Genomic DNA, 18,710 nt, shown 5'->3' with positions numbered 1-18,710 from the left:
AGTCAGTCAAGTAGGCACTTTTTGTAAAAGCCGTCTTCATAAAACAGAAATTGCATGAGGTTAAATACAGTTTCTGAAATTAAGTACTACTTATTTTATTTAGGGAAGCTCTTTTATCTGAATTGTACAAAGACCATACGAAATCTATAAAAGGTTTTCACACTCAGTGGCTTAACATTGTTTGTATTCTTACCACTGCTGCATATGAGGTAAAGGAAAACTTTTTTTTTTTCCTGAAAGCCAAGGAGGTAATTCTACATGCATACACTGCAAATATTTTTTTCAAATAAGCTTAATGAATAAACTGCACCACGTTTAAAGTTGCATACATTACAAAGGGAGCAAATACTGTTGTTTTGCTTTGCAGCCGTTATTCCAGAGCTCTGTTACAGATGGGTATAGTTACAACTCCGGCACAAAGCAGGAGGCTTCCTTAACACTCAGTATCCGAGGAAACCCACGGTGCTGGTACCCACTGAGGCTCCTCCTGAGCCTTCTGAACAGCAGACAACAACTGGGCACATGCATCTTGCAAGTTGTCATTCACAATCACATGATCAAAAAACTGGCCAAACTGTGCCTCCATTTTTTGGGCTAAATCCTCCATCTCTTGTAGATCTTCATCCTTCATGAGAGATTTAAAAAAAAAAAATATGGATAGCAACAGACTTAATGAGATAAATAGAAATGATACCCAATTTGTTTTGCTGTTATATTCAGTTGTGAAGCTATTTACGAAAACACTTAGGTCAAATAAACATCCTCTCTTCTAAACCACAAAATTTATGTTTCTATCTTTAGCCTTACTTAATGTTTCCCTGGTCAAGGTTTTGCAAAACTAAGTAATGGTAGCCAGAACAATCCCCTCAACTTCCCATTTGGACTCAAATTTTCTTATTCTATTATCTAAACACTTGAAGCTTTCAAACTGTACATAAAAAAAAAAGAAAGAAGAAAGGAAGAGAAAGAAAAAAAAAACAAATTTACCAGTTAAATAGAAAACTTTTACATAAATTGCAAATGAAGTTTTATAAAGTAAAATACAGTTCCTGAAATTAAATACTGATAAGAATGACATTATTTTGCCACTTTCAACATGAGGATGGTATGACCTGGTTCTAGTGAATTAGGCATACCCTAATTGTCCTTTGCTTCATGCTGACATAGACCTAAATCACCTTTAATATTATCCATTTCCAGTAATATGAAACGTTCATTTAGTGAAGGTCATTTGACCTTCATTTGGCACTATGCGTTAAGTTCCTTGCTGTTATTTTCTTATTTGTCCACAACAATTAAAATAGTACAACTTGTTGCCAGTGCAATCATAAACACAAATAGATATCGCTACTGACTCTTGACTCCTGGCTGGCGATGGGTTGCGACGGAGGAAGAATCCCCAAGAGACACGAACTGGTGAAGGGGCTGAAGAAGATGGAGAAGGTTGACCAAGATGCTGAATTAGTGGCCCAATGGAACTATTGTACTCTAAGTCAAGAAATACTAAGGCGACCAATAGTTGCCTGTGAACTTGGCGGACTTTATAACAAAGATGCCGTCATTGAGTTTCTATGGGACAAATCTTCCGAAAAGGCTCTTGGGAAGGCAGCATCTCACATTAAAAGCATTAAGAATGTGACAGAACTAAGGCTTTCTGATAATCCTGCCTGGGAAGGGGACAAAGAAAACACAAAAGGTGACAGACACGATGACGTCCAGCGGGCACGTTTCATCTGCCCCGTTGTGGGCTTGGAGATGAATGGCCCGCACAGGTTTTGCTTCCTGCGGTGCTGTGGTTGTGTGTTTTCTGAACGAGCCTTGAAAGAGATAAAAGCAGAAGTTTGTCACACATGTGGGGCTGCCTTCCAGAAGGACTACGTCATCGTGCTCAACGGCACCAAGGAGGACGTGGAAACGCTGAAGAGGAGGAGGGAGGAGAGGAGGCTGAGGGCGAAGCTGGGGAAGAAAGCAAAGAAACCCAAGGCGGCAGAGTCTGTCTCAAAGCCAGGTGTCAGTGAAGAATCTCCAGGGCCATCAAAAATTAAGACGGGGAAGCCTGAAGAAACCAGCCTTGATTCTAGAGAGAAGAAAGGCAACTCAGCTCCCAAAAGTGCAGCAGCAAATGGGAGCTCTTCTGGAAAAGTCGGGAAGCCTCTGCGTGGAACCACAAAGAGGTCCATTGCCGACAGCGAAGAATCGGAAGTTTACAAGCCCCTTTGCACCACTCACAGCTCCGCCAAGCGCTCCAAGGAGGAGTCCGCCCACTGGGTCACCCACGCGTCCTACTGTTTCTGAAGCCCGTGCCCCGCTCCACGCCGCGCAGGCGCCGTCGGGTTTCCGCGGGGCAGGTGGCGTGGGCGTTACTGTGCCCTGTTCTCTGCTAGCTCTCACTTGGCGCCGTGCTGTAAAGTCGTCCTCCCAACCTCGGAGCTGGTGTGGTCGCTTGTGCTTGTGAGGCGCGTGGGTTCCCGAGGGGACGTGCAGGCCCTGCCCGCCCCCTCCCACAGGCTCGTGCCCTCCCCACGGCCCCGGAACATGCGTTGGCTGCACTTTTTATGCTTGAGATAAAGACTCCAGGTTCCTTGGGGTGTGTGGTTGGCCCATGTTGCCTAAAATTCTAATGATTTTGCTGCCAACAGTGGAACAGGCCAAGCAAAATTGTACTTTAGAAAGTGAGCTTTACATGCACTCCGCCTGCACGTCTGTTTGCTGGCAGCCTCTGTGCTTCCCCCCCCCCCCCCCAGCAGAGCTTGCCGGTCGAGTGTTTAGGGAGGTTCCTTTCTTTTATCACTTTCAAGACGAAAGCCTTTTAGTTGGGCACATGAGGGTTTGGTATAAAAATAAAGCAAGTCCGCCCTTTCTCTCAAAAAAAAAAAAAATCATAAACACAAATGCAGGCGCTGAAATGTCGTAGCGGTACTCCTTTACAAGATGACCATACTCATGACCCAGAGACAATTTTGTTAATTTGTTTAGATCACCATAAAAATGAGAACACAATTTTAAATGCCCGTAAGATTCAGAGAATATATCCATGGACTCCACTGTCTGAAATGCAAACTGAAGAATCAGACTTTCATACAGTAGTCACAAAAAATATGAAGATAGAAATAATAACAAGGGATTATATAATAATATAATCTTGCTCACTTCAGCAGCACATGTATTAAATTGGAAACAATACAGATAAACATGGCCCCTATGCATGCAAGACATGCAAATTTGTGATGCATTCTATATGTTTAATTTCACTTTTATAAGATGAAAAATTCTAGAGATCTGTTTCACAATGTAAATATACTTAACACTACTGAACTGTACAGTTAAAAATGGTTAGGATGGTAAGTTTTGTGTTTTATGTGTTTTTTACCATACACACACACACAAAATAAGTGAATATAATATCTTGATCTAGGTGATGGTTATCTGGGTGCATGCACAGGTAAAAATTCATTGAGCTGTTACATATAAGATTTATACATCTTGCTGAATATTTATGATTATTTAAAATAGTTAAGGTGGATTTAATTAAAAAAAAAACTGGAAAAAAATTACCTATTCTAGGAAGAGTTCACTGATTAATCCCACTTGTCCCGGCCTCTCTATAATTTCCATCATCATTAATACATGATGTTTGCATTTAGAAATACATTTTATAGAGATACCTCATATTACAGATAAGATATATTCACCACAGCATTTTTAAAAAAGATTTTATTTATTTGAGAGAAAGAGCATGCAAGAGCAGGGAGGGGGCAGAGGCAGGGGGAGAGGGGCAGAGGGGGAGGGAGAAGTAGATTCCCCGCTGCGCAGGGAGTTCGAGGGGGGTGTGGGCTCAATCCCAAGACCCCGGGATCATGACCTGAGCCAAAGGCAGACACTTAACCGACTCAGCCACCCAGGTGCCCCATTCACTACAGCATTTTTAAAGTAAATTCTCAAACTTTTTCATTCAATAAATAATAAAATGTAAACGTCAGTCTTATGCACACCCAGTTTCCGTGTGGCTTTGCAAACTCTGGTTTGAGTTCTTTTTTTTTTTTAAGCTAGACTAGAAAAAAGAAAAAATAAGAGCAGCATCATAGCATTTATTATACTTTATTTTAATGTCTACAAATCATGTCCAGTAAAAAGGATAAATCATAAGGGCATTTTTCATTAGAAACAAAAATCACATTCCTTAACATAGGGATGTTGTGGAAACAATACAGTGACTTTTTACTAGAAAAAAAAATACATTCATCTATTTCCTCTGTATCTTACCTTGAACTTCATGTCCACAAAGTAGTCTGTAATGATCTTGGCATTTTTCCGAGATTCCTTCATACAACTCATGTTAGATGGCTTTATAAATATGACATAAGGCTTCAGTTCCTGGGTTCGAGCTACTTGAATACCCTACACAGAAAAATTAAGTGCACATTTAAAAATAGAAGTCTTAATTTCCTAGAGTAAACACAAATGTTCTCAAAATTTCTCAGATCAGGAGTCAACGATTATCGGGGTGCCTGGGTGGCTCAGTCATTAAGCATCTGCCTTTGGCTCAGGTCATGATCCCAGGGTCCTGGGATCCAGCCCTGCATGGGGCTCCCTGCTCAGCGGAAAGCCTGCTTCTCCCTCTCCCACTCCCCCTGCTTGTGTTCCCTCTCTCGTTGTCTCTCTCTCTGTGAAATAAATAAAATCTTAAAAAAAAAAAAAAAGAAATCAATTATTTTTAGCAATTTATTTTTATTTATTCTCCTTTGCCCCCAATTCCTCAACTCTAAAAAATAAACATTTTAATAATTAAGAGAATCAAAGTTAAGTTTAAATTGTGGCTCTTCCTCTTACTAGTCATGACACCCTTCTGAAATCTGAGAATAGGATTCTATACATAATCTCATGGCACAAAGACAAAGACAAACTCTAAAGGTGGATCAGTTATGTTTCATCCTCACTTCCCTTTCCTCTTGTTATTATCTTATATTGGATACTACTGACATGTTCACACTGACCACCAGCCTTGACCCAAGGAAGAACAACTGTCTTATCCCCTGATTCTCTTTAGCGCATGTGGTCTATTTTTAAATGACTACAAAAAAAAAAACCCAAAATACAAGGATCAAAAAAAATGGAGCCTACACATTGTGTGCTTTTTATCTTACCTGGCTCACTCCTGCCTCATTCCACATATGGTCTCAGAGGGAGCTGTAGATACAACCACATAGGAACCTCACCTCCTTGTGTCAAGCAACATATTATTCCCTCCACCAATTTCCTTGATGCCTTTGTGATCAAGGTCAAAGCAGGATTCGAACTTTTCTTTATAGCCACCAGCTCAGTTCTCTTTTTGTATCTGAGAAGCAAGACTCCTTTCCTAACTAAAGACAAGATATTGGTGAACTGTTCCTTCACATAAGATCCTGGCCCTTAGATATGGTAAGTGGTCTTATCCCTAAAAGGCTAACAGAATAAAATGTCTCAACTACAACTTACAGCATGTGCGCAAAACTCATGACATTCATTCATTACTTTGGGGAGATGGGAAACCTTCCACCACACACCTACCTGAGGCTCTAAGTCCATGACACAGATCTTTCCTTCATCAAGGACTGTTTGAACAGCATCCACACTTGTGCCGTACAGGTGGCCTTTGTACTCACCATACTCGAGCATCCTGCAAGGGTGCCACAAGGAGAACAAGAACTCTTTCTACAAGTAAAATATTACTAGTAGTAACACAGATAGGATGTAAATACGTGGACTTCGCCAGCACAAGTGGAAAATTGACAGGAAAAAAAATATTAAAGGATCTGGGACTTAACTCTTTCTCCAAAGTCTCTAAAATTTGCAATTTCAATTCTGCTCCCACTCCAAACCCAATGAGTTAGTGTACAAGTCTACCAATTTACACGTTCTTGCTTAACTCTTCAGAAACAAAAGGAATTCCCCCAGAAAACAAAAGGAATTACCCCAAAAGGAATTTGGGTAACGCATAAAAACAGTAGATCTATTTTGAAGGTAAAATAACCAAAGGAGGGAATTAGATTCCGAACGTCTAGCTTACCTGTGACTATACACGAGGCTTTCAAATGCTTCCTTTGACACATAGTGATACTCACGTCCAACCATTTCATAACTCTTTTTGGAGCGAGTAGTATCTATCAAAATACGGAATTTTTAAAAAAGTCTTTAGAATCTACAAATTGTTCTGATTTAGTACAAATATACATCTGGATAAAGATGTCCAATCAATATAAATAAATGAATACATAAACAGATAAATAAAATGCTAGAACCAAAAAGAGGGATCCTGAACTGGGGATAAGATAGAAGTTCTCATATCTAAATCAGTTCATCTAGAAACCTTTATTAAGTGCTCATGGTGTGGACATGAATGTGTTAAGCGTTAAGCCAGGATGGGGAGGACCGAAGGGGTACCTGCTCTTACTTCAAAATAGGCATGAATGAATTATGTGTGAGGCTTAAGATGCCTAAAGGCCCCCAGCACATAAGATATCTTCTGTTTAGATAGTGCATTTCCCAAGATCCCATTTCATTCCTCCCCCACCTAGCCAGATGAAATGTTATTATCCATAGTTTACTGATAAGTAACTGAAGATTTTATTTTATTTTTTTAAAGACTGAATTTATTTATTTGGTGGGGGAGGAGCAGAGAGAGAGATAGAGAGAGGGAGAAGCAGACTCCCTGCCGAGCAGGGAACCCGATGTGGGGCTCGATCCCAGGACCCTGGGATCACGACCCAAGCCAAAGGCAGACACTTAACCAACTGAGCCACCCAGGTGCCCCATAACTGAAGATTTTAGAGAGCAACTAACTTGCTTGTGTATACAGACGATGCCCGACTTGATCGCATGACCCTGAGATCACGACCTGAGCCCAAACCAAAAGTCAGATGCTCAACCAACTGAACCACCCAGATGCCCCTGTTTTTTCTTTATTCAAGCCTCTCTGCAGATGGTTAGAGTTTCTACAGTTATGCCACTTCTCCTATAGATTTGTATTGAAAAAAAATTATAATAAAACACTATAGCTCTCAGGTTACAGTAAATTATGTAAATATAAACTTAAGATGACTCCTTCTCCGTGGCTTCTACTGGACTATATTTTATATGGTAGGTTAAAAATCTGTGAACTGGTGCATAACTAGAGGTATTCATCTTAAACTTAGAAACTATGCATTCAATTTAAAAAGCAAAATATGCACAACATTTTCTCACTTTGAATGATGGCTAGTCATACTTCTTACAGTTCCTCTATGTTCTGTGGGAATTTTATTTTTATCCAGATTATTGAAAATTGGTGCTTCCTTTTGTGGTTTTTGTTTTGGAGATCAATGTCCATTCTTACACGTGTGAACAGTGTTTAGAAAGCATAACCTAAGGTATGTGACCATAAAGCAATGTTTTCTGTCCCCCACTGCCTTCTGTGGTACAAGACCTTCCCCTGGCCCTGGATGAGAATCTAGCAGTTACCATGACTCTTCTGATTATTCTTAGATTTAAAAAAAGGGGGGGCACCATCTTTTGTGCCACAAAATGCAGTCTCAATGTAATAACTAAAACTCCGTTCCTATGTAATAATCAAAATTATTAATTTCATTTCTATTTTGGATTTCTCCTCCTCGCCACACCTGGCTCAGACTTGCTACAGCCACAAAAGCTGCAGTCAGAGAAGCTGAAAGTCAGGAAAGGAAGTAGGATTCACTTCTTCCCTTCCCTTTCATTGCCTTTCTACTGTTCCTCCCCAGTTTTATAGCTATCCAAGGCTAGAATGCAGAGAAGAGAGGAAAGAGCAGGAAAATTCTTACTTCCTGACGCTGATGCTGGATACTATAGGTTTCCTTTAGACTTGGCAGATATTTAAATGTGGCTCTGCTCTCCTGGAGGACTCTGGGCTATTCTGCAAACCCCACCACCACCACCACAACCACCGAGTATCTCAAATCTGTCTCTATTCCAGCTAGTCATTTGTAATTTCTAAAAGGGCAGCTACTTCCCAAACTACAGCTCCTAGCCACTCCTCTAAATTCTTTAGATTTTTCAAGGATAAATCTGACACCGGTCGTCTGTGTCCCCCAGACTGCAGGGAACACATACTAAGCTCTTAAGTGTTTCTCTAAGTTCCTCTCTTGAACTAAAGTGAAGGGAAAGCACCCACGTGTACTTGCTCTTTCCTGCCATGGATGGTATGATCATACTTACAGTTTATATAAAATTACACCTGCATACATTAAAATTTTAAAAAATAAGATAAGGTATTTAAAGAGCCAAGCACAGTGCCAGGAAGGCAGTAAGTACTATTATTACTTAGCTATTATTACTAAATACTAGTTTTCCTGAAGGGTCATCTATATGATTGTTAAGAAATGGAAAAGAGACAGTCACCTTTTAAAAGCCTAGCGAGCTACATGGCCATGAATCAGTTCCCTCTGTTAAAATAAATATAGTTAGAAATATTATATAAGGACTATCCCTGGTGTCTTTTGTTTTTACAACAAAAATGGTATGGCATAGTTAACTGAGATTGGTGCATCTGCGGAGGCAAAGACAGTTTGACCAAAACATGAACTGCTAGGAAAGAAAAACTACACGTACGTGGCACAGCACTTTGGAAATGCTTAGGATTAAGTTCAATAAGTTGTCTTCTCAGTTCATTGACTCCAACACCAGAAGGTCCTAAACACAAAAGGCCACATACAGAAATCATTAGACATAGATAAATATAATTATGTGGTGACATAATCATTTCAGTTCTTCTATTGAAGACAATTCAGAGCAAATGTTTTTCAGGAAATTAAATATCTTTTCTTCTCACCAACTGAAACAATTCCAGAAAGCTCTTAGGAATTTTCCTGGGGACCAACGGAGTAACCCACACTTCTTCAACATCACAGAAATAAGCTGGGGAATTACAGGAATTGGTCACACCAGCAAACGTCATCTAATGTTGGGCGCTCTGAGAATTCTCTGGCTTCATTTCAGATAATCTACCGAGAAAACCTACCTTTCCAGTCAAATGAAGTGTCTATCACATCACAACCCAGAAATCAGCCTTTAGATTTACGGGTTCTGTGAGTCAGCACCCCATGTGTAACTGGAGTCAAGGCTGACTTCATGCAGTTACATAGGGCCCATGCTTAGGATACTGCACTTGGTTTAATGTTCTCCCTGTACCATTTTGAAATGTTAAACTTTTTTTTTTTTTAAGATTTATTTTTTTATTTCAGACAGAGAGACAGAGAGACAGAGAGGGTACGAGCAGGAGGGGCAGAGGGAGAGAGAAACTTAAGCAGGCTCCACGCCCAGCGAGGAGCCCAAGGTGGGGCTCTATCTCACACCCTGAGATCATGACCTGAGCTGAAGCTAAGAGTTGGAGTCTTAACCAACTGTGCCACCCAGGCACCCCGAAATGTTAGTCATGTTTAAAGAAGCTCTTGTATTTTCATTTTGCCCTGAGCCCTGCCAATTCTGTGGCCGGGCCTGGCGGTAAGGCATGCTGTTCTGCTGTACCGGGGCCTCCCCTGGTCACAGGTGGAATACACACAGAGATGGCAGCAAGACCTACATCCCCACTGCTGCAGGGACCGGCTTTGCAGAGCTCTTGGTCACAAAAGCAGGTCGCCCCAGTACTGTATTTGCCCTGTTCTTTAGCACCAGACATACAGTCCAAAAGACTTTAAACACTTCTCTAAAGAAGGTGATTACAAATATCTCAGGGAGGGGCGCCTCGGTGGCTCAGTCGTTAAGCGTCTGCCTTCGGCTCAGGTCATGATCCCAGGGTCCTGGGATCGAGCCCCGCATCGGGCTCCCTGCTTAGCAGGAAGCCTGCTTCTCCTTCTCCCACTCCCCCTGCTTGTGTTCCTGCTTTCACTCTCTCTCTCTCTGTCAAATAAATAAATAAAATCTTTAAAAAAAAAAAAAAACCAAATATCTTAGGGAAATAGATCTTAAGGATTTTCATTTCTGATACAGACTGATAATGCAGTCTGGGGGAATACTCATCTATGCTTAGAAAACAAACTCTCAACGGGTTAAAAAACAAAACAAAACAAGCTTCATCATAATACAATCTGTTATTACCCCAGTACCTACATACCGGGGCATACCACACTCAACTGTACGCAAAAAAAGCGTGAGACAACAAAGTCTTATTTATAAACACACACATATAAAACAGGGGTTTTTTTCAGGCGTTTAGAGGGGAGTCGCTCAAGAATGCTACTTTTGCCACTACTCCCAACGCCAAACCGCCGAAGCTTAGCAGGAAAAGCTCGCTATGGAGGAGGAGCGCCGCCGTGAGCAGGGACGTACCCACGAGCACGATGAGGCGGTGCCTATCGGACGGGCGGCGCTGGTACCTGACCACCTCCTCGTACGGCGCGCCCGGCGCGCTGGGGCCGCACGGCCGCGCGCGCAGCGGGCCCAGGTGGGACTTGCGGCGACAAAGGCGCATGCTGCGGCGGAAGCCAGCTGCGAGGGTGGGAAGGCACAGGACGTCACATGCAGGCAGGAGAGATCACTTCTCCTCCACGCCTGATGGAGCCCGCGGTGACTGCCATCGGCAAGTGTTAACGAGCATCATCACGTCTGTCTGAAGGTAGAAAAGAGGAAGCAACGCGAAGGAAAAATAGCAGAATGCCCCACATATTGCCTCTAGGCTGCACCCAGTGCCCCCCATGTGCCAGGTGCTGGGGACCTGGTGGTCCACTACCTCAAACCCATTTCCTCCTGACATTTACATTTCATGGAGGAGGAGAGAGAAAAGTAAACACATCAACGAAAATAAGGGCTTAGAAGGTGGGTGGATAGAGAGTGACGGGGGTGCTTCTTCACGCAGGTGGTTCAAGGGAAGTGTGTATGAAAAGGTGACATTGAGCAGAGGTGGGAATGAAGTCACGGAGCCAGGTGAGGAGGCGTCTAGGGAAAAAGCAACCCAGGCTAAGGGAACAGCAACTGCTAAGGTGCAGAGAACGGAGTGTTCCCGGAGTGTTGGGGGGGAAGCACAAGGAGGCCCTGGTGAGGCAAGGTGGTGAGCAGCAGGGAGAATGGTAGGAAATGGGGCTGGTGAGGAAGCAGGGGAGGTGGCAGGGGGCTCCAGCTGAGCGTTGGATTGTGGCCCAAGGGCGCTGAGAAGTCACTGGGTGGTAGAGAAATGGGTGTGACATGGTTTACGTTTCTGAAGAAGTCCTCTGTTGCTGTGGGGAGGACGTAAAGTGTAGCTTCACAGGAGAGCAGTTGGGAGGCCCTTGCGGTGCCCCGGAGGATAGTGGCCTGGGCCATGAGGGAAACAGTGCAGCAGGCTGATTACCCACAGTTCTCAGATGGATACTCTAAGACACAGACAGGTCCGGTGGCTGCTCACAACGGTGTGATCAGTGGCACAGCTGGACACTAGCCTTGGTTTCTGAACTTCTAGAATCCTGCTTCATCTGCCTACCAAATCTCAGGGCCTTCTGGTATTTTCAAAAAAGAGCTGTTCCCAGGTCCTTCCCGGAGATAGAGTTCTGGACTCTGTGTGTATATAAACACACGCACACACACACACATCTGTATCTATCTATATATGTTGCACCACCAGGAGTTCGCACCAAGACCTACAATGCAAGCTCAACACTACAGGATTCATTCCAGCCACCTGCCTCCACCCTTGCCGTACATGCAACTCCTTTCTCAACAGTGAGAAACCTGACCGATGGTCCTCAGTACATTTACTTGTATTAATCGAAAGCACCTGTGCAGGACGAGGGACGGATGGTATCGGCAACGTGGCAGGAAGTGTCAGAGGCCACGCGAGGTGAGGAGGCCATCTTTGTAGAGGCTGCGAAGTGTCAGAGCCCAGGGGAGGCCGCGGTCCTCCTCACTTTGCTCTGGCCCTGACGACCTGTACCAGGCGACCCTTGTCCCCTGCACAAAAGCTCTCCTCACACGGCTCAGTGATGCCCCACCCCAGGCTGCTTCTTCCCCACCTTTGTGCAGACGTCTGCTCTTTTGGCTTATGTAATGGCATTGGGGCTGAGGTATTCTTGAAGGGATGCAGAAAAGTGGCCCCATGGTTTTTTGGTTTTTTTAAAGCTCTCTCAATGATTCCAATGTGTATCCAGGCCCGAGGCACCAACATTTCACTTTACCGACCCTGCTGTTCCCCCACTGTCTCTTGGAGGAGACCCAGCATGGTTTTACAGGAACCTTTAAATGGGTCCTTCAGAAAGCTCTGACCAGTTGACGGATTACAGAAATGTGGCCATCAACACCAAGTTTAGTAGTCAGAGAACTGGTCTCTTTAGAGTAACATAAGTACGTCATGAAAGAGTCTGGAAGAGAACCAAGGATTTGTGTTTGATGAATAATTAAGAGCTATCCAGTGGAAACCAGATGAATTATAATGAGTGATCAACACAGCAGAATATGGACCCAAAAAAAGGAGTTGGGGGATAGAGGAAAGCAGAACAAGGAACAAGTCTGGAAATGTTCATTGGCAAAAGAAGCTTTCAGAAGAGTCAGGATGGTATGAATAAAACTTGACAAGTGACAACGACCCACCTCGTATTAATCATTACCTACCGATAAAGAACTTCTGACCAGAGCCAACAAATTCCTCCTTGTCTGGAACACAGAGAATGGCAGGACCAGAATATGTGAAGGGGGAGAAGGAGAAGGTTACTTAGAACAGATGCATGCAACTATCTTCAAATCTGCCAGTGACACCATTTCAGAAGATGTCAGCACAGCTGACTTCATCCTGAATGGCTTCTTGAAGACTGTCTTAAGCACCTTCCAGTCTATCACATGAACCCAAACTATGTGGAAACACTCTTCAGAATTTTAGCAATACGCCGAATCTATTCTGTCAAGTACAATCGAAACAAAAAGCTATTTTAGGCTTGTTTCAAGTTATAAGAAAGATATTGAGTCACTGTAAAAACACATAAAAATTAGGTATACATTGTTAAACATGCCCAAAGAAAACTGACTTAAAAAAGGAAACAGGTGAATTGGCTTTGGCTTCAACTTGTAGAAATGGTGTTCTGCAGGACCTATAATTAGTCCCTTTGTGAGAGGTGGGTTTTTATTTTCTCCCTGATAAAATGGTTTATTCTGTATACAATTAGTACTTCCTCTATGGCTGCCTGTTGTGTCTGACTGACCAGGAATCTGAGAGACAAGGGTGAGGAACACTAATCCCAGTGGCTCTGAAGCACCTAGAATTTATTTAAACTCCTGGCTTCCACGGGGGTCTCAGAAAAATTCTTATAAACTCCAGGGGAAAAAATGTTATAAAAATGTCATTTTCAAATTACTTTTTATGAATATATGTTCCTTTTCACTTATGCAACTCTGTTCTGACCATTGAAATATATAAAGAGCCATTGTCCGTAGAATGAACTGACATATACATTTTCTTCTTAACCTTTTTTTTTAAATGTACATGTTAAAATATAAAGAAAACGCACCAATATCAATTCCATTTTCTGTTAAGTAAGCACATTTTTCTAACTGAAGTATGTCAGGTTTTTTTTTTAGTTTTTTTCTTTTTCAAATTTTTATTTAAATTCTAGTTAGAGGGCGCCTGGGTGGCTCAGTTGGTTAAGCGACTGCCTTCGGCTCAGGTCATGATCCTGGAGTCCCGGGATCGAGTCCCGCATCGGGCTCCCTGCTCGGCAGGGAGTCTGCTTCTCCCTCTGACCCTCCTCCCTCTCATGCTCTCTCTCAAATAAATAAATAAAATCTTTAAAAAAAAAATTCTAGTTAGATAAAATATAGCATAATATTGGTTTCAGAAGTAGAGTCTAGTGATTCATCACTTACATATCACACCCAGTGCTCATCACAACAAGTGCCCTCCCTAACGCCCAACCCCCATTTAGCCCATCCCCCACCCACCTCCCCTCCAGCCACCATCAGTTTGTTCTCTGTAGTTAAGAGTCTCTTATGGAAACATTTACTTAGGAATATATTCATAAAGCTTAACTACTTTCATTGTTCATTTTTAAATATTTTTCTGTGAAATTGACTATCTCATCGCCAATTTCACCCTTAAAATATTTCTTATCTTAAAATTTATCCTGTCAAGCATGCACATTGAGGCACTGAAAGATCTTAAATATAGCTCTATGTGGCTTACCCAGGAAATGAAAACAGTTACCTTCTGAAAGCTCCTCTGGATATTTGGGTAAGTGAAGAAACAGACATGACAAAGTTAAGTCTTTGAGAAGATCAAGTTGGCCATCCAATAAAGACCAGTGACAAAAGCGAGGCATTCATGTCACCCCTAGAGAAGGTTGTAACTCGGGTAGGCCTGGCAAGGCGAACTCATTGGACCTGACTGTGCTGCTGGGAGAATAATAACTTTTTCTACAAGTCTTTTATCTACATTCTCCCTGAGGGCTTTTTGTCTAGGGAGACTCCTCTCTACTGGTCAGCACAAAATAGAGCTCGAGAGAGAGAAATTATAGGGAGGTAACTGCTGTGAGCCTCCTCTCTCCTCTCCCAGAGGCCGTATGCTGCGGTCTGGTGAAGTGGGCCTTGGGGTGGGCGCTGCGGCAGCCTCCGGCCTGAGCATCCTCATTCCTTACCCCTCACTGGGTCCAGTGACTCACGTCCTTCTCCAGCTGCCCCACTGGAGACAGGGGGAACTGAACACAAAGCGTTTTCTAGATGCCTGAAAACATCTATCTTCTCTGTTGCTTTTTTTAAATGGCATTCCTAATTAGACTGTTATCATTACCCCCTGAAGAAATTCAAGGAGGTCACATGATACCACATTCAGAGAAGAGTTGAGCCCCAAACTGAAAAGATGGAACTACCCACTAAGAGCTCTAAGTAACAGAATTAAGCATCATGAATAAATATCAAGAGTTTCTTACTTAGGAAACATGACAGCTGGGTGCTAATTGTTCCTTAATAGACCTCCCAAGTGAGTTGAGTTCAGAATGTACTTGGGAGTTCTCAATCGTTTGACTAAGAGGAGTCCAGAAGGGGTACCTCCCAGTAACTAAGGGCGGCTGCATGCATTCCTCTGCAGTTACTAGAGACGTAGCTGCTGAACGCCCGTCCAGAGCAAGATTCACAATAATGTTAGCTAGCGCTCATGTATCACTTACATTCTAAGCACTTTACTTATATAAATTATTTTTCCTACTTTAGACGTGGGGCAAGTGAAGGGCAGAGGGGTAAAGTGATGGAGGACCCACAGGTAATGAGGAAGGGAGCAGGATTCCTACTTGGAAAGTTTGGCTCCAGTCCCTGGCTTTAATCACTCCACCGTACTGCCTCTCGGTTCGGAGACCCCACAAATACCTCTGAGCCTCAACCACAGTGTGAGTGTGTAGACTGTCTTCCAGAAAAATGAGGAGTTGAACATAGAACAAAGGAGGACTATAATCCAGAGGCATTAAAAATTAAACCAGTTCCAAACACTGAGCCAAGTGTACATACCCTAACATGACCAACTAACTGAAAACAGGAAATTTAGAAACAACATAAATGGGAAGTAAATCAGTTAGGCGCCACACTTCCCAAGTCCATCTATCCATCCCACAGAGCTCCAAAATGTCCCTAATAAGAAGCACCAGTGAAGGTGAAGCTTATAATATCTCACCACTATACTGTTGAGGTATTTGAACAATTATTGTATGATATCCCTAAATGTGTGTTTAAATGATACCAAAATTTAGAATAGACTCTTAAAAATCAATACCAAATACTCATTTTTTACTTACCAGATTCAAATGTTTCTTCATCTACAGTGTCCCATGGAGACAAAAAAACCAAGAGGGTCATTATATTGCTATCCATACTGAGTCCATATTTTAACAGTCTAATTCCCTGACCCTATGCTCCTGCGTACTCACCAACTTTTAAAATTCTTTCCTAAATCAAGGCCAAGCCAGTGGGGTCTCTATGGCATAGGAAAACCTTAAATGAGATACATGGTATTAGCGCAGTTGAGCTATGACATTAAGCAGGGGTGCTGCAGGAGCTTAAAATAAATAAATTAGAAGAGAACAAATAGAATGTAAAAGAGGCTCAGTGGGAAGGGAAAGGTAGAATGTCACAGGCAGCTTCGATGGACGTCAGACAGCGCACAGCGTTGCTGTGACAGACGGAGGAAGGACACGCCCCGCCTGACGTTGTGGGGCCGGGAGTATAAGCCACCGAGTATGGGGAGGAGGATGAGTATATAAATGGTTTGACTGGATAGGCTTGTTTAGGTGATGAGAAAAGATTTTATATAAACCAACTTTCTCATCAGTTAAAACAGTTCTTATTAGCATTTTATTTTAATTTAATTTAATTTAATTTAATTTTATTTTATTTGACAGAGAGAGAGAGAGCGGGAGAGGGAACACAAGCAGGGGGAGTGGGAGGGGGAGAAGCAGGCTTCCCGCCGAGCAGGGAGCCCGATGTGGGACTCGATCCCAGCACCCTGGGATCATGACCTGAGCCGAAGGCAGACGCTCAACCGACTGAGCCTCCCAGGCACCCCTTTATTAGCATTTTTAAAGAAATATTAAAGATTAAGAAACTAGAATGTATGTGGAGAGCAGTTTGAAATATGTAGCAACACTACTAACGCATTCATCCTTGGATCAGGCAATACTGCGTCTAGGCATACTCATCCATGTGTTTACATGGATGTGTTTGCAAAGACAATGTGTTTACAACCCTACTCATTGTAGCACTCTTTGTAATAGAGAAGATTGGATGTAACTCAAATGTCTACTGATAAGTGATTGTATAAATGCACAATAATTTATTTCACCAATAAGCTATTAAAAACAAAGGAAGAGGCTCTTTATGTGCTAAGATGGAATCATATATAACGCTAAGAAAAAAAGCCAGGAACAGAATACTGTGTATAGCATACCATCAAAAAAGTCTTTTTTAAAAAAAAAAAAAAAAAAAGCGTGTTTTTTTAAAAATGGTGAGGATGATGGTGGGGAGAGGAGAAAAAATACACATCATCGCTTTTATATGCACAGAATATGTCTGGAGGAATCAACAAGAAACAGAGCATTTGTTGCCTCAAGAAGTAAAACTGAGCAGGGTAGCAGGGAAAAGGAGGAACTCTATACTTTTGTAGTTTTTGAATTTTAAAGTATGTGAACATATTACCTAATAAAAATTTTAAATTACAGAAAGAAATGAATATTGGCACGAGTTTTTAAAAAACTTGATAGAAAAAATATGGTGTCAGCATTATTCTGTAGTTGTTCTGGGAAGTATATGTGAATCTTTGAAATATCTGCTATTTAAGGATTTCATATTGTTGGGGCGCCTGGGTGGCTCAGTCGTTAAGCGTCTGCCTTCAGCTCAGGTCATGATCCCAGGGTCCTGGGATCGAGCCCCGCATCGGGCTCCCTGCTCCGCGGGAAGCCTGCTTCTCCCTCTCCCACTCCCCCTGCTTGTGTTCCCTCTCTCGCTGTGTTTCTCTCTGTCAAATAAATAAAGAAAATCTTTAAAAAAAAAAAAAAAGGATTTCATATTGTTCTTTAATTTCTAAAAACTAGATTAGCCCAGAAAGCCAAGACAAACTCACCTATCGGACTAAAGACTTCCCAATAGTCTCCCAGCATCAACAATCAACAGAGCCAATCTCAGTTCTGTCACTAAATTTGGGAAATCTTTTCCCAATTTACAAAAAAATTTAAGTATAGAAACACAAAAAGTTTTCATATATTTCTCAAAAATTTGGAACCCACTACTAATTAGCTATACTAGAATCTATCAGAAGATGTTACCAAACAATAATAAAAAATATATGTTGCTTTTTAAAAATTGGCATTTCAATATTTTATAGTATTTCACAAAGAGCACGGCAGTTTCCAGACATTCCACTGAATGTTACTGAATGTAACACCTGAGTATTACTAAGTGTTCCTGTGATCATTTCCAAGACACTGCTTTCTAGAACACTTTCTAGAAGGTTGGTTTAGAGCCTGGATACATTCCCACAGCTGTGCTTCCCTTCCAAGTGCCAGAACCACAGAGAAAGGATGTGATGGGGGAGGAGGGGTTCGTTTTACACATTTCTTCCAGAGGAAAGGCCTGTGGCCCCATTTGGCTAACTCTGCTTCAGAAAATCTACAGCTGAGGTACTTCATATTCCTTCTGGTGGTACATCTGTCAAGAGGAACTGTTACCTGCTTCCACACACTTCTCATCAATCTTCATGTCATCTACAAGAAGACAGAAAGGAAAAAATAGAACTTAAAATGTATTAGTATCACAAACAAAATTCCTAATGTATAGATCTATGTCAGTAAAACGCAGACCATCTTATAATAACATTACTCTTACAACTATTCCTCATGCTTGCTCACTTGGAGAGATAAAAACGACTCCACTGTATTAAATGAAAGTGAAAATCTATGGTATAGAAGGCTACATAACATAAAATGGTTAAAATTTTATTTTATTTTATTTTTTAAATTTTATTTATTTATTTATTTGAGACAGAGAGAATGAGAGAGAGAGCACATGAGAGGGGGGAGGGTCAGAGGCAGAAGCAGGCTCCCTGCCGAGCAGGGAGCCTGATGCGGGACTCGATCCAGGGACTCCAGGATCATGACCTGAGCCGAAGGCAGTCGCTCAACCAACTGAGCCACCCAGGTGCCCATAAAATGGTTAAAATTTTAAAAGCATCAGCTTTTTGGGGGCGCCTGGGTGGCTCAGTTGGTTAAGCGACTGCCTTCGGCTCAGGTCAT

General features: G+C 42.2%; 2 protein-coding genes and 1 non-coding gene across 3 annotated transcripts in view; 2 read left to right on the top strand and 1 right to left on the bottom strand.

Annotated features, from left to right (window-relative positions):
* Positions 1-79: 79 nt before the first annotated feature.
* MPP4 (MAGUK p55 scaffold protein 4) overlaps positions 80-18,710 on the bottom strand; it is a 46,415-nt gene continuing 27,784 nt past the window's right edge. Inside the window, exons 14-22 of the mRNA XM_081815314.1 lie at positions 18,147-18,182; positions 14,147-14,161; positions 12,565-12,606; positions 10,315-10,473; positions 8,599-8,679; positions 6,047-6,140; positions 5,548-5,656; positions 4,264-4,398; positions 80-625 (exon numbers count right to left, since the gene is read on the bottom strand). Of these exons, the coding sequence (XP_081671440.1) occupies positions 434-625; positions 4,264-4,398; positions 5,548-5,656; positions 6,047-6,140; positions 8,599-8,679; positions 10,315-10,473; positions 12,565-12,606; positions 14,147-14,161; positions 18,147-18,182 (863 nt within the window). The 3' untranslated portion in view covers positions 80-433. The remainder of the gene's footprint in view (positions 626-4,263; positions 4,399-5,547; positions 5,657-6,046; positions 6,141-8,598; positions 8,680-10,314; positions 10,474-12,564; positions 12,607-14,146; positions 14,162-18,146; positions 18,183-18,710) is intronic.
* On the top strand, positions 1,344-2,297 carry LOC102728582 (replication termination factor 2). The gene has a single exon (XM_006748121.3). It carries the CDS (start codon positions 1,375-1,377, stop codon positions 2,293-2,295), a length of 921 nt encoding a protein of 306 aa, XP_006748184.1. The 5' UTR covers positions 1,344-1,374; the 3' UTR covers positions 2,296-2,297.
* LOC115937333 (U6 spliceosomal RNA) lies at positions 3,143-3,244 on the top strand. Its single transcript, XR_004072636.1, has one exon. It is a non-coding gene; the product is annotated as a U6 spliceosomal RNA (small nuclear RNA).

This window comes from Leptonychotes weddellii, chromosome 3 (genome assembly GCF_054177405.1).
Source record: "Leptonychotes weddellii isolate Sample4059 chromosome 3, ASM5417740v2, whole genome shotgun sequence".
NCBI lineage: Eukaryota > Metazoa > Chordata > Mammalia > Carnivora > Phocidae > Leptonychotes > Leptonychotes weddellii.
This window is presented reverse-complemented; position numbering and strand designations above follow the sequence as displayed.